General features: G+C 37.7%; 1 protein-coding gene across 1 annotated transcript; it reads left to right on the forward strand.

The window, feature by feature from the left end:
- Positions 1-1,322: 1,322 nt before the first annotated feature.
- Positions 1,323-14,975, forward strand: LOC125491095 (pro-resilin-like). Its single transcript, XM_048632186.1, has 8 exons — positions 1,323-1,497; positions 2,168-2,229; positions 3,554-3,673; positions 11,251-11,343; positions 11,938-12,229; positions 12,679-12,828; positions 13,504-13,638; positions 14,156-14,975. Exons 1-8 carry the CDS (start codon positions 1,492-1,494, stop codon positions 14,294-14,296), a joined length of 999 nt encoding a protein of 332 aa, XP_048488143.1. The 5' UTR covers positions 1,323-1,491; the 3' UTR covers positions 14,297-14,975.
- The last annotated feature ends 838 nt before the right edge of the window (positions 14,976-15,813 follow it).

Genomic DNA, 15,813 nt, shown 5'->3' on the forward strand with positions numbered 1-15,813 from the left:
CGAATACGCCGCGATATTACGCGCGACCGTTGCGTCCACAAGGTGCGTATCAACGCGCGAAATTTGGGGAGGAATTCAGTAGGAAACATGGAGTTGAAGGAAAAACGCTTTAGAGTTCGCTCGTTAACTGGTCGAAATAAGGTGTCCGGTAGTATCTCGATTCGCGCGTATTTCGCGCGAGTCGAGAGTCTGGCGTAGTGCACGCGATTTACGCGCGTATTTTGAATTCGCGCGATGCTTGTGGACGCGATATATTGATGTCTAGTATCTCAACTACGCGCGTATGAATTCGCGCGAAACGATTCGGGGAATTCGCCTCTTCTGAACCAGGTCTAAGTGCATTGTACTCATTCAAAAAACGGCGATACGGCACGCGGCCTATCACGTGAGTACCAATGTGACAGCGAAAAGCGGGTGGCTCACTTGCGAGTCACCTTTGACTACCCCTTGGAGGATTACAGTTGTTGAGCAAGCGTTCTATACCTTTGATGAATCATTTACTGCATAATTATTTCAAATATGTTAATTTAATTATTTTAATTAATGTGGTTTGACTACGAGTACATTTTTAATCTATTGATTCTATTATATTCTATTCTATTCTCTGTCGGGGTGTAAGTACCTGCACCTGGCTCTCTCGAATGGAACCTTTGTGCATATTCCCAGGGTCTAAACTGCCTTCCTAAGCTTGGACCATTTCCCACCACGCTGGTCCACTGCGGGTTCACATATCTAGCTAAATCTAGATATGCAGGTTTCCTCACGATGTTTTCCTTCACCGTAAGAGCGATGGTATACATTGTACTTAAATTCAGAAAAGAACTCATTGGTACATGTCAGCGCCGGGATTCGAACCCGCATCTCTGGCGTGAGAAGCGGGCGCTTACCCGACTGAGCTACCACCGCTCTTTGATGATTTGAATCTATTGATTAAAATTATTGTTAACATAATGAATGTCATAATTACTTATAATAAATATACTATTTGTAACATAGTTTCTAACGAAATTTTTGACGAAAAAACATACTAATAAATATGTTTCAATGTTTGAATGAGAATGTACGCATCTGTGTATGTATTTCAGTAAAAAGCTCTTTTAAATATTTATGGTAAGTACTTTCCCTTTAAGAAGCATCGCTCTACATGCCCACACTAAATGTAACTGGCTGAAGACCTTACAAATTTCCTCTAATCTCGCTCGCCACAGTATATAAAAGCCCTAGCCGAGATTGACTAAACATCATTCGCATCTTCACCGCTTATGAGTTAACAGCTCTTACAACTAGATCTGTTAACACGTGACAGTAGATCACTTTAACACTTTGACGGCCGCGAATTTGTTAATTTTATATTTATTTATTTATATCGTATCTAAAGTTCGTTATAGCATGACAGTTTGGTGAAGAAAAATTGTGTTGTGTTTTGTTTATTGGAAGAATAATTTAGACTTGTGTTTAGTTTTGGCCGTTTTGGATCAGTGCGGGTGCAAAATGAAGGTAGGATATGGTTTAAGGATTTAAAGCATTTGAAAGAATTGGGATGTTATAAGTTGTTTAGTGAAATTACTTATGGTTGTCTGTGTTAAAATTATGAGGTGCTTAGTTAGTGACTGACTGCTATGCCGAAGTCCCGGGTTCGATCCACCGACAATATTCGGGGTCTAAATGTGGAGATTATGCATTTACTTTGATGATTACATGGGTTTTAGTTTTTAATTTAATTAAAGACTCAAATACAGGGTGGTCTTGTAAGTCATGGTCCAAAACAACATGGTGATACAGATTACCAGCAATCAATTAGACTACCCTTGTACAGCCAGCAAAAAAGGTACAGGGTTGCCCTAACCTAGAAATGATATTTAGGGCCACTTGCACCAACATATTAAATCTGGATTTTGTGTTAAATCTCGATTTATGCCATAAATTTATACCTATGGACTGATGTTTCTTAAATCGAGATTTGACAATAAAATAATAATAATATTTTACTATGGATACTTAGCACTTACTTTACTATGTATATTTTTCTCGCTCTTAGCAGAGCTGGTTCGGCAAAATATGAAAAATAAAGCGCTTATAAGTTTCCAGCTTCATTTCTGTACAGGGCTTTACTCGTTATGTACTTACTCAAATTCTGTTAATTATGTGTTTCTTTTATAATTTTCAGATCGTATTAGCGTGTACAATGCTGTTAGCCGTTGCCATAGCGGAGCCGCCTGTAGATAATAGGTAAGTACAACATTTTGTTATTTAAGAACTAGAATTAGAGCCGAAGGTCCCGGGTTCGGTTCCCGGCTGGGGCAGATATTTTTGTTTAAACACAGATATTTGCTCTCTGGTCTATAGTTAAGTTGCCGTAAAATGGCAATAGGCCCGCCCCCGATTACATTGGCATTGGGACTAACATAACACTGGCGAAAAGTGGGTGCAGCAATGCACCTCTGCCTACCCCGCAAGGGAGTACATTAGTACAAGGTGTGAGTGTTTGTTTTTTTTTAGAAATAAATAAACAGTGAGGATATAATCTCTTTCCCGCAATTTTGACTTCATTTTGTTTGTGATGAAAAGGTCGTGTCGTAGTGTAGACATGCGCTCTCATTATAACTACTTACTTATTTATTTATTGGTAAAGGAATACAAACAGTACACACACAATACAAATCATTCTTAAACTTTACTATAGTTACATAGTTCTTATTCTAGTAATTGTACCAGTTATATGTATTCACAACATTTGCCAAAACTTTCTATATCTAAGAACTAAGTTTTAAGTTAGGTGTGTTGTTAATTTAACTTAATATTAATATATTTACTGGTAATATCTATTCACTACTAAACTTACATGCTAAAATAAGATTAGGTACATCGCAACAGTAGTACAAAGCGGCCAAGGCACACAGATATCAGCTTTTTCAATTTAGTAACTACTTTTTTTTTGTTGCACCTTTCTACTAGTTTTTCTGTACCTCCTGTAGGTTGGCTGATAGAAAATGCTTTTAGCATTAAGTCCACCTTTTGTACACTTATATTTCATATTTGTGCAATAAAGTATCAAATAAATAAATAAATAAATATCATTGGGGGAGGTCTGTGGACGTCCTATGGCTGAGATGATGATGATGATTAATATAATTATATCTATCTAAGTATCTGGGCTCTGCCTAGTTTGGGATCAGATGGCCGTGTTTGAGATGTCCCATCATTATTACTAACTTCCTGCACTTTTAAGTACTTCAACGCTTATCGTGCTTATTCTTTCATTTCTCTATAACAATAATATTATAATAACATACTTCTTAAACGTCTATGTTTTATGTTCAGCTTAGTACCAATTTCTCCATAGACGGTTATCTAACCGACCAGGGATTGGTTATCAATTATACGTCATCTCCATATAAAATTCTTGAAAGATGTGTCATAAGTCAACCACTAATACCTGGTTATGCTCTATCTAACCGACAATAGAGAAATTGGCACTTATTCTTTAATTTCTCTATAACAACTTAACAACACATTTCCTCTTCGCTTATCTTCCTATTCCCTTCAATTCCAGATACCTGCCGCCCCAGCAAGGCGGCTATCGAACCACCAATCAGGACAGCTTCGCGCCGCCCGCCCAGACCTACGGCGCGCCCGCCCCAGGAGTGCAGAGGCAGACTGATGCTGTGTTCAGGTACAACCTAGGGATACTACTTCCGACAGAGTAGCAATCAACACTTCGGGCCTCTTGCACCAACAAATTAAATCTAGATTTAATGTCAAATCTCGATTGAAGTAACGTCAGTCCATTTAAATTTATGGCATAAATCGAGATTTAAAACTAAATCTAGATTTAATTTGTTGGTGCAAGACGCCCTTAAACCACATCGCTTGTCAGTTAATTCTGACCTAATTTGAATCTGACAGATACTTGATAGCTACTTTAATGTGACGGGTGTGGTACGGTGGCTGAGCTGTGCAGCGAGCATAGGATTCGATACTATTTTCGAATCTACACGAAGGGTCACTTTTACCAAACGCTAAACGTATTTCAATCAAATTTTAAATACATTTTGTGCTAACTGACAGACGTATGACAGGCTACTAAATACGTTTAGCGTTTGGTGAATTTCCACCTAACATATGGAAAAAACAAATGTCACTTTTGGAACTAACTTTGCCTTACATTTTGACAGTGACAGTTGACGATACGCAACGTTAACGGAGGTTCGAAACTTGTGCTCGCGACTCAGCATCTAGAAAAATGGTACGCCCGTGGCGTGTTTTGAAACTATACAAGGCCAGAACGCACCCATAGTGTACTAGCACTGTATAGTTTCAAGTGGAAAAAAATAATATTCTACTTGAAAATATACACGATTTGTGCGTACTAATCGCGTATACTTTCAAGTTGGGATTTACTAAATCGTTCTTGAAAATATACATTGCTATTACGCACATTGCTTGATTGGCGTACTTGTCGCATATAATTTATACCTACATGCTGATTCTGATTTAATTAACTATTTCAGTAAATGTAAATGACTACAATTTACTTGTTCTTCCTGTCATACCTATAGAATGTTAATAAATAAAGATGAACCAGCTCTAATTTGATTGATCATTTTATAATAAATTTATAGCAATCATATTTGCAAGTAAGAATACTAATATCTTATTATTTATATGAATTAAGAGTAATACCTACTACACTCAGTAATTGTACCTACTCAAATGATTTAAGGGATCTAATGGCATTTATCTTTCATCCAGTCGAAGGTTGGCTGGAAGAAATTGCTTTTTGGCAATAAGCCCGCCTTTGTATACGTTTTGTGTTTTTTGATTTGTAACTGTTCTCTTTTATGTTTGCTTGTGTATGTGTACAATAAAGTGTATAAATAAATAAATACACTCACAAGCAATGAAAAAGTTTCAGTGTCGATAGCTCCTGAACGGTAAAAGCTAGCTTAATGACGCTGTCGGCAATAATAAAGTACATTTAACAGCCCATCAAAATATTATAACCACCTAAAAACGTAAATTGATCAAATTCTAAATTAAATGTTTTAAATAATTGGGGTCATTTGGTGTTGATTTTTTGCTACTTGGACTTATTCATTGCTTGTGAGTGTAGTAGGTATTACCCTATAGACCTATTACAGACATATTTTTCATCAAGTTTTGAATTCACCGTAATTGTCTTTTATGAATTGTTCTACACCCTCTTCTGAGATCAGTTTTACTATTTATTTATTTTATTATTTTTATTTATTACACAATGAAATTACAGTTTTGTGGGATCATAAGATCGCAGTAAGTTGTCTGCACACTTCACTAGGCAGGCCCGTGCTGAAGTGTGAAGGTTCTGTTCCGTTCCTCATTATGCTTTCAATTTTATTAATGGAATGTTTTGAACATATTATTATTAAAAAAACTAGGTAAATTATATTTTGCCTACTGTATCAAACAGACTAATTAATTTAAATATATAATACGTATATAAATAGGATAATTTAACATAAATATATTAAACCTGGGTAGAATACCTAAAATAGAATATATATTATACATAAGATATGATATATATAGGAAAAGTAATGTATACCTCAATCTAATTTCACATATAATAGGTTAATAATGTGTGTGACAATCAGTATAAGTAACTAGAAAAAATCTCATTTATTGATGTGTTTTAATAGTATTTCTGAGTCCACAATACCAATACCATTTATCCACCTTTTGCATGCCCTTTTATTACGCTCTAAGTGAGATTTTACATCGGCTGGTATTTTGTTATACAGTCGCGGGCCAAGCCAATAGTAAAATCTTTGCCCAAAAACAGTATTTGTAGCATCTACCAGTAACTTACCTACGTGTGCGGATCGAGTAACAACTCGAGTATTCAGTTTATGTAGATGTTTATTGTTGTGGTAATAATTACACAGCCTGTACATATACTGTTGTCGAATATTAAGGACACCTGCTTCTTTATAGAGATCCTCATTATGATAGCGTGACGGTTTTTTGTTTATCACACGAATTATACTATTTTGGGCAGGTTGAGCCAAACTAAGCGTAGTGGCGCAAGCACCTCCATATGCTAAAATGCCGTAGTCAATGACGGAGTGTGCCAAAGCATAGTAGACACTCCACATTAAGCTACTATCAGCGATGTTACGAAGCTGCCAAAAAAAGTGGATCAAAGACCGAAGTTTCTTGGAAATGGCAATTATGTGCGGTTTCCAAGAGAGATTCTGGTCAATAATAATTCCTAGATATCGTATTTGGCTTACCCTCTCCAAATTAACACAGTGGCATCGCAGACTAGGAGCACATTGACACGTTTTTAAAGTGAATAATGTAGATGGCTGTGAGTTACTGTAGATGGAGAAGCAAATATACTTGGTCTTTGTTTTATTGAGAGTCAATAGTTTGGAGTTTAGCCATTTCATTACTGTCGTAAATCCCTTTTGAGCAAACTCAAACGTAGCTTCCCAGGTGTCACCAGTAAATATCAGTAGCGTGTCATCAGCAAAGGATATTACGTTGCCTCCATCAAGACTAAGGTCACAAAGTGCGTTTAAATATGTCAAAAATAGGACAGGACCCAAGACGCTACCCTGCGGCACACCGTAGCTCACCCTCTGCTCATCAGAGAACTCCTGGGAAGCGTAGACAAGCTGTTTTCTATCCATAAGGTAGGTTTCAAACCACTGCAGGGGTAGTCCACGTATACCCAGAGCTTCGAGCTCGCCGAGAAGTATGGGAAAAGCCACAGTGTCAAAGGCCTTTTTTAGGTCCAAGAATATTCCTATGCTCTTCTTCCCTCCATCTAAGCAACGGGCAATCCTCGAAACAGCTAACAGGATAGCATCTTCAGTGTTTTTGCCTTCCTGAAAGCCAAATTGGTTTTTGCTAAGAAGGTTGTGCTTATTAAGAAACTTTATTAATCTTGCCTTAGCAACCTTTTCTAGAACTTTTGATATAACACTGAGAAGAGAAATAGGTCTAAAATTTGATATATCACTAGCTACACCTCCTTTAAAGATGGGAACTATTTTTGATTTTTTTAAACAGCTAGGAAAAAGTCCCGTACTGAGGCTAAGGTTTAAAATGTAAAGTAATGGATCAACTATGAAGGGAAAATTTGATTTAATAATCAATGCTGGAATTTTATCTAGTCCTGGAGAGGATGTATTTTTTAATTTTTTTATAATTTTAGCTAGTTCTATTTCTGTAACCGGATAGAAGAAAAATGAAAAATTGTTGGAAAATGACTTGCTTGATATTTGGGATACCAATGTGTTAATATTAGTGTTAGTGGTTGTCATTAACTCTGTAGCCAATGATTCACCTACTGAAGCAAAAAATATATTGATTTCATTAAGGGGTTTGGAATTGCCACTCTCTTTTAATGTTTTAATTAACTTATGTATATCAGAATTATCACTTTTCTTCTTATGTGCATATGTGTATTCATTAAGGAGCTGCCAGCATTTTTTTGGATTTTGTCTATTTTTTGTGATAAGATCCTTATAGTAGAGAGAGCGCGCCAACCTCACGGCTTCCTTGCACATATTTCTATAGTTTTTATAATATATCTGTATGGTAAAATCATTCGGGTTTTTGTGGGCTTGGATGTGAAGTTGGTCTCTCTTTCTCAGGCAGCAAAGTAGGCTACTAGTAATCCATGGCTTAAATGTTTTATCTTTATGTCTTATTTTCATAGGCGCAGTGCAAGAATTAATTATGTTTTCTATGGAAGTAGTAAAGTATTTAAATGCATCGTCAACATTTGTTATTGTATATAATTCTGACCAGTCGAACATTGATATTAATTTATTAGCTTCATTATAGTTAGTTCGTACGGGTTCTGGGCTCCGTCGAGGATGACAGGATGTCTGGAGACTCGTGTGGACACCGAGCATTGTCAGTGAGTGGTCAGTAATGCCTGCGTGATACACGGCAGCCTTATACTCACTCTTCGACCGAAGGAAAAAATGATCCAGACAAGTGTTGGAGGCTAGCCGAGTAGGTACAGTAATTGTGGGGCAGAAACCTAACTCCTGCAGTCCAAGAATGAAACTTTGGACTTTCTCATTATTTAGGTCCAATATATCCAGGTTGAGATCACCTGTAATAATGATGTGTTTATATTTTGAATTACTCGTTATGTAATTAAGTAAACTTTTAGAAAAGGAGTTGCTATCTTTATAGAAAGGCGACCTGTAGATGGCTACTAATAAGGTATCATTATTAATTATGGCAGTGAAGTTTGTGCAATCAATTAACTCGGCAGATTCGTAACATGTAATTTGGAGATCATTTCGCACAAACAGCACTACTCCATCATTTTTATTGAAGTTGAAGTTACGCTCCGACCTAAATTGTCGATAACCATTTATCTCCAGAGAGTATTTAGCGGAGCGTAAGAAACACTCTGTGAGACAAATAATGTTCCATTCTGTTTTGGTTTTGCCCAATATAATTAAAAATTCTTCGAAGTTTGCATCTATGCTACGTATGTTAAAGGACAGTATTTTTAGGTTAAAGTTGCTTAAAAGGCTACTGCACTCGTTCATATCGCTAAGAGTGTGCGTTTCATAGCCTTCTGGCAAGTCTAATAGTTCAATTTGACGATCGAAAACAAGAAATTAATAAAACTTCAAACAAAAAACTGCACGTAATAAGTACCCATAAGCGAAGGGTGATCTTCGTCGTAAACAAGTTTTGTTATGAAAGCAAATAGCCGTAAGTATCACATATAGTGCAAGCAAAAAAGGCTCAAATAGGGTGCAGTCAGTATTGTGTGTGCGAAATTGTGGATCATTTGTTGCGGTAGACGAATATTCGTAATTGTTTTTGGGAATAAGTAGAATAACATTAATAAATAATATATAATGACGTATACAAAATGCATATAATATTGTATATGAATGTAGGTAATAATATAATATAAGATATTACACAGTAGGCTTATATTAGCAACGTTTTTTACCAAAAGCAAAGCTGCAGAGCGGTATGTGGAAAAAAGTAGTCAAAGATTAGTTAGGCAACTTTCGTCGTAGATGTGCATACCGTTGGCACCGTCCTCCCTACGCATGTAAATTCTACCGTTGCGGGACCATATATATTTATTTATACCCTTTAGATTTACCTTCTTTCTTTGCTAGTGCGAGTAGGTACTTAGATCTGGGAGTTAACCTTTCCGAGATATAGATAAATGACGAAGCGCTTTTATGACCAATATCAGACAGGTTCAACTTACTGCGATCTTTACATGCATTATTGAAAACTTTCGCCGACTTGATGAAATTGTTCTTCTCTTGTTGGGATTGGAATGTAGCAATGATCGGGCGAGTTTTCCCCGGTCCAGCTGCCCCTGTGCGGTAGGTCTTGACTTCAGGTATAGGAAGATTGGGGCGGATGACGGTGCAGATATTGCTTATTATATCTTGAAGTATCTCACCCTTGTTCTCAGGAACACCTCCTATTTCAACGTCACAATTAATGGCTTTTTGCTCCATATTACAGACCCGAAGCTCAAGGTCCTGGCATTTTTTAGTAAGAGATGCATTTTTAGTTTCCAGCTCATTAATTTTAACTTGGACCTTTTTAATTTCTTTTAACTCCTTCATTATCCCATCATAGTGTTCTGAATATTTATTAATTGCCGTTATCATATCTTCGTATTTGGCTTTAATTTCTTCTTGATTTTTTAAGAGCTCTTCATGATTCGATTTGCCCTGGCGTGAAATTACCTCCTCGATAGCCCTGAGCAGCTCCTCGTTCTTGGTGTCCAGATGTTGTAACCCCGCTGCTACTGGAGACGCCTCCAGATCTCCTGCATGTCTGGAGCTTCTAATCGAACAATTTCCAGCACACTTCCATGTTGCCTGTTGAGTAGCACGGAAGTTGGCAAGTGCACTTTCCTTAACACCTACACATGAATAGTGATAGATGTGTTTGCATCTAAGTGTAGTGCACTTAAGGAGTTCCGAGGTCTTGACAGTTTTGGCACAGATGTTGCACAGCGACATGATGGTGAGCGACGTGAACAGCACTGTCCTATCTAGTCGGTAATTGTTTAGTCTTTGATCGTGTCAACCAATCCACCGGACGAGCGCGACAGCGTCACAGTAACAACCGATCGATCGGAGGAACGGAGACGGAATCATCTATTAACAACAGTTCTACAGATTAATTTAAATCAATTTACTTTTTAACTATATAGTTTTAGTTATGTACATAGGTTTAGTTTGTATAATATATAGGTAGTTTAGTTTGTAACATTTTTTATTATTAGGCTTAAGTTACTATCTCATAATAATATATTGAAATATTTCTTCTAATTTAAATAAATACTTTTTAACTGTACGATGTTAACAAAAAACACGTTACGAAAACAATGCCGAGTGCGGAATGATGATGCAATGTTTAGAAAGCAATAAACTTATTCTATTTCGCATGAAAGAAAGAGAGAGCAACAATTCAAGAGGGCTACCTGGTAACTAATCACCAATAGTTTCAAGTGCTCGCATTGCCGCTTGGCACTTGAAAATATACACGATTAGTACGCAGTGGTAACTGCTGCAGTATATTTTCAAGTCATAATTTTGGCCCAACTTACTTGAAAATATACGCGATTAGTGCGTAATGGCCTTGTATACTTTCAAGTAAATCATGGCACCGTTTTAATTTGAAACTATACGTGAGCAGTCCCACCCTCTGCGTTCTGGCCTTGTATAGTTTCAAAACACGCACGCCCGTGCCCCCAGATAAAGAACAGTTGTTGCCAGCCAGAGCTTACATTCTCAAGTCACAAACACAGTTGTGCGTCCATTATGCAACTGTTCCGAAACTGGATTGATTGACACAAAAGACTCAGAAAAGATTTTGAAAACACGACGCTCACGCCATTTTAATGCAAATTAGTTGATATTGTCTTATATTAATTATTCTTTTTAACCGTAATTCTATTAAACCCTAGTAGACGACCGAATGGCGTAGTGGTTAGTGACCTGACTACTGAGCCGATGGTCCCGGGTTCGATTCCCGGCTGGGGCAGATATTTGTTTAAAACACAGATATTTGTTCTCGGGTCTTGGATGTGCCCGTAAAATGGCAATAGGCCCGCCCCCTATTACATTGGGACTAACATAACACTCTGGCGAAAAGTGGGTGCAGCAATGCACCTCTGCCTACCCCGCAAGGGAGTACATTAGTACAAGGCGTGAGTGCGTGTGTGTTCTATTAAACCCTTCTCCACAGATCTCAGAACCGTCCATCCTCATCGTACGGAACCCCCGCGCAGGCCCGGCGCCCGTCCAACCAGTACGGAACCCCTGCACGACAGAGCCAGAGGTAAGCCAATAATATACTTATACCTTGTAAAATACAGCATGAGTTCTATAACATTCTTTAACTTTTTATTTTTCTGTTGAACTAAATTAAATGTAATTAATAGTTTTTTGTACTTTAACGGTAGCGGTACCTTACTACAGGTTTTTAAAAAACCTATTTAGGACACCACTGACCCCAGATATACAGATAACATGTACTTACGCTAGTGCCTACTTTAAGAATACTGTAAACAAATCCATACATTTGCCTTGTATTAACAGGTCGATAATGAAAATGGCATAAGCATTATCACTTCGACTAAGCTAGCTTAGCATTTTATGAGGCTCGTACACAATGTTCATAATATTAGACAGTAAAGGTAGTATTGCTACAGAGTTAAATTTTATCAGTGACATATGCATTATAAATCAATTTCCAGCATTAAAAATCAGTCTGCGTTTCGCAATGTTTAGTATTCGACGGGTTCATTCATATACCTACGGAAACGACACTAATAAAATCCACCCTAAAACTGGTTTAATTTACAAAGTGTATAAAATAACATCCATCTAAACATTGCAACTTAATTAACCATAATCATCTTTCTATTTTCAGCAGGCCATCAGCACAATATGGAGCGCCATCTCGGCAGCAAAACGCTCCGTCCAACCAGTATAACGCACCATCAAGCCAGTACAACGCCCCATCCAGCCAGTATAACGCACCATCAAGCCAGTACAACGCTCCGTCTAGCCAGTACAGCGCACCGTCTAGCCAGTACAGCGCACCGTCTAGCCAGTACAGCACACCGTCTAGCCAGTACAGCGCACCGTCTAGCCAGTACAACGCTCCGTCCAGCCAGTACAACGCACCGGAGCCTTCGCAACAATATGGTGCCCCGTCTCAGGTGAATTATTAGTCAAAATAAAATAGTTTTTTTAGCCACAATTGCCAAGGCTATAATTTACGCGTTATAAGATGGTGCGAGTGAGATAAGTCAGCTGCAAACATAATACTGCCCAATCAAGTTTCTAACTGACAGATGTAGGCATATCGCGCAAAGTAGGTATAGTTAACAAGAGAGCAGTTTGTGGCCTACTATTGGAACGAAGATTAAGCGTACGCAACGGACGCATCGCATTCAGTATTCTTTGCAGGCTCAGAAATTCACACTTATGCGTCCAATTTATCGGCATTGCCAAAAGACGTTTCTCTATACATTTAAGTACGTACGATACCATTAGTTGGACGCTTACTTTAAAACATTATTATCGCATGACTTCTCGCCTTTTTTACCAGCCTTCCCAAATCCCCCTAATTTATAAAATAAGTCGCAATGTTTTTCCTTTTCCACAGCAATACTCCGCCCCATCTCAGCAGTATGGCCCACCTGGCTCTGGCTCAGGCCGCCTCGGCTCAGGCTCAGGCCAAGCCCAGTCCAGACAGTACCTGCCTCCTAACGCAAGGAGTAATGGTTATGATGGTAGCGACGGAGAGGGCAATGGGGTGAGTTGTGTTATGATCGGTTTATTTTATGAAAAAGGGGTACCTTATGCCTTAAAGTACACGCCTGTCTCCTAGAGGGGTAGGCAGAGACTATGGATCTCCATATGCCATGATCCTGACATACTGCTTTCGATTCTTATTTATTTATACATACTAGGAACCAAAACTAGGAACACGTAAAGTTTAGCACTGTCAAATACTCAAGATACGCTTTAAAGAGGGCTTAATATCATCTACTCAGCCTAGCACGAGGCGCAAGATGCTCATGACAAAAAAATACCTTCGCGCTCGCTCTCGAAGCTCATGCTATTTATAGTCAACTGGTGGTTAGTCGCTAATACCCTGATTACACCTACCGAGTGGAGCGAGACAGTATCCTCGGCCGGTTCTCCACCAACAAACGGCTAGCAACGGACACTGTCTCGGCCTCTCTACTCGGATTTCCGAGCTGTAACAAGAGTATTACTGCCCAAGTCTTTATTTAAATATGGCTTAGGAGTTGTTTGCCTCCGTTCTTCTCCAAAGACAGAAAGAGCCCCTTATCCGAAATCTTAAATCCGGAGAGTAGGTAGTTAGTAAAAACTTACGTTCATCAGAAAATTTTATACTTATACGATGAATAAAAACATTTGACTTTGAAGAAATGCACCGCTAATCCACTACCAAACCCCGCAGGAGCCAGCCAACTACAGCTTTGACTACAAAGTCCAGGATGACGAGTCTGGCAACGACTTTGGACACCGCGAGTCCCGGATGGGAGATAGGACCGAGGGACTCTACTATGTGCTGTTGCCCGATGGCAGGAAACAGGTTAGTTATAATTTTAACGCGTCTGTGTGTCTGTGTATCTGTTTAGCGTAGCTAATCCCCCAAACGGCCCGACCAATTTGCGGTTTGTTTTTTTTGTGTCATAGGTAATGTTAGCTCGAGTGTTCTCAGCTATTTTTATCAAAATCGAATAAGCCGTTCAAAAGTTATGCGAGTTTTAATGTTGAATATCGGGGGTTGTTTATTACAACCAATCACGTCCCTACTGCTGAGGCTCGGCTGAGCAAGCTTGTGCTGAAAGAGTTTTCGGGTAAGTGGGCAATCCGACTGTCATGTTTTCAAGCTGCCCGAAAGCCTCCAACTAGGCTTTACGACTGCTGCGACCGGGACGGTTGTTGAGTAAAAAAAAACATCACAGAACATTTTTTATAAAAGCTTCAATGTTTTTTCGTAATAAATAAGGGGTCTAAAGATATACGTATAAATCGCAAGTCATTCCAAACATATATTTACACATTATTAAATGTTGTCACTAACACTCACACTTAATAATTTGCAGACGGTAGAATACGAGGCAGACCAAGATGGCTACCGCCCCAAGATCTCTTACGAAGACACCGGCCGCGGGCAAGGAGGCTACGACAGAAACAGCCAGGACCTGTCAGCTAGCGGCTACCAAGGAGGATCCGGCCCTTACTAACACTTATGTGACCTCTTTGCTGATAGATTCGGTAGTTTGCATTTTTCTCAACGGTGCTTTAGTTCTTTCCAGCCAGTGCTTATTTCTGTTTTGTTTTTGTGTTTGGAGTTTTATGCGTTTTATGTGTTATGCTTATTCTGAGATCTCTTGCTTTTGTATGGTTTTTATTTTAATAATACTTGTATGTCTTTGATTGACCTAATTAATGGAATCTATATCTGTGATTTTAATATAATATTTAATCCATCTTGTCATCATATATTGCCTACATAAAATATTATTATAACGACACTTTAAGCATTTATATATTTTATATTCTATATACAATTTTTCAAGCCTTGTGCCATTATTTTTTGCTCTTCTTCTTCATTATACTCGTAGATAATCGACAACCGTGGCCATGTAAAAGGATTTTTGTATCATATAACATTTAATCTATTAACATTATGTATAGTTTAAGTCAGTATTTCATAGCATAAAATATGTATAGCCTTTACATACCTACATATTATATACTATACTCATAGTTGTATAATTTATGATTATGGTCAGTATTACTTTGTAGTTCTTCATTATGTATCTGTATCTCATACTAGGTACTCAAAGTAAATGAATAATACTCACTAGATAAATACATAACTTCGATACATTACTGTTAATATTATACTCTGCCTTGTAAATGTAGAGTTTATAATTTTTTCCAAGAATTTAGATGGTAAGATATTTAATCAAATGAAATAAAATGTTTTTGCATACCAAATTGTTTTTATCCTAACCCCTCTTAGACATTAACTGTGCTACCACAAAAAAACTTTAAACACTGTTTAACTAGTATTTAAAACGAAATTTGGCAGATTTTTTAGGCGTTTGACAGCGCTAAACTTCTGTTAAATACTGTCTATGTTTTTGTGGTAAGGCCCTATGTTTTTATGTTCGTTTCATATTTATGATGTTGAGTTTCTGACTCTACTATATTTTCATGTTTTAGGCCTGATTTTTCAATGGTTAGATAAAAGTTATTTGGGGAATCATTCGATGTTTTCGCGTCTAATGTTTGTATTAGGCTGTGCTATTACATATCTTATTACACAGCTGGCATTTTTCTATTATATGGCTATTGAAAATCGGCCTTTAGTGCTTAAAATATGACCTATCCATATCACTGTTTATCATGATCAGACAACAAATGTTCAATACCTATTTGCTGCCTATTCATATTTTGTAACTTTCATAATCCTAATCCTAACTATCCTAACTAATCCTAATCCTAACTTTAATATTATAAATGCGAAAGTAACTGTGTCTGTCTGTCTGTCTGTCTGTCTGTCTGTCTGTTACTCTTTCACGCCAAAATTACTGAACGGATTTGAATGAAATTTGGTATACATACGGTCTAGACCCTGGGAAAGAACATAGGCTACTTTTTATCCCGGAATTCCCACGGGAAAACTTTTTAAGGCGAAGCGAAGCGCGCGGGAACAGCTATATTTAAATAAATATTTTTTCATTTTCATTTT

Source organism: Plutella xylostella, chromosome 31, assembly GCF_932276165.1.
Source record: "Plutella xylostella chromosome 31, ilPluXylo3.1, whole genome shotgun sequence".
NCBI classification, from domain to species: domain Eukaryota; kingdom Metazoa; phylum Arthropoda; class Insecta; order Lepidoptera; family Plutellidae; genus Plutella; species Plutella xylostella.

Coding starts and splice junctions, on each gene's coding strand:
- LOC125491095 (XM_048632186.1), top strand. Junction 12,829..13,503: donor GCGACGGAGAGGGCAATGGG/GTGAGTTGTGTT, acceptor CAAACCCCGCAG/GAGCCAGCCAACTACAGCTT. Junction 13,639..14,155: donor TGCCCGATGGCAGGAAACAG/GTTAGTTATAAT, acceptor AATAATTTGCAG/ACGGTAGAATACGAGGCAGA.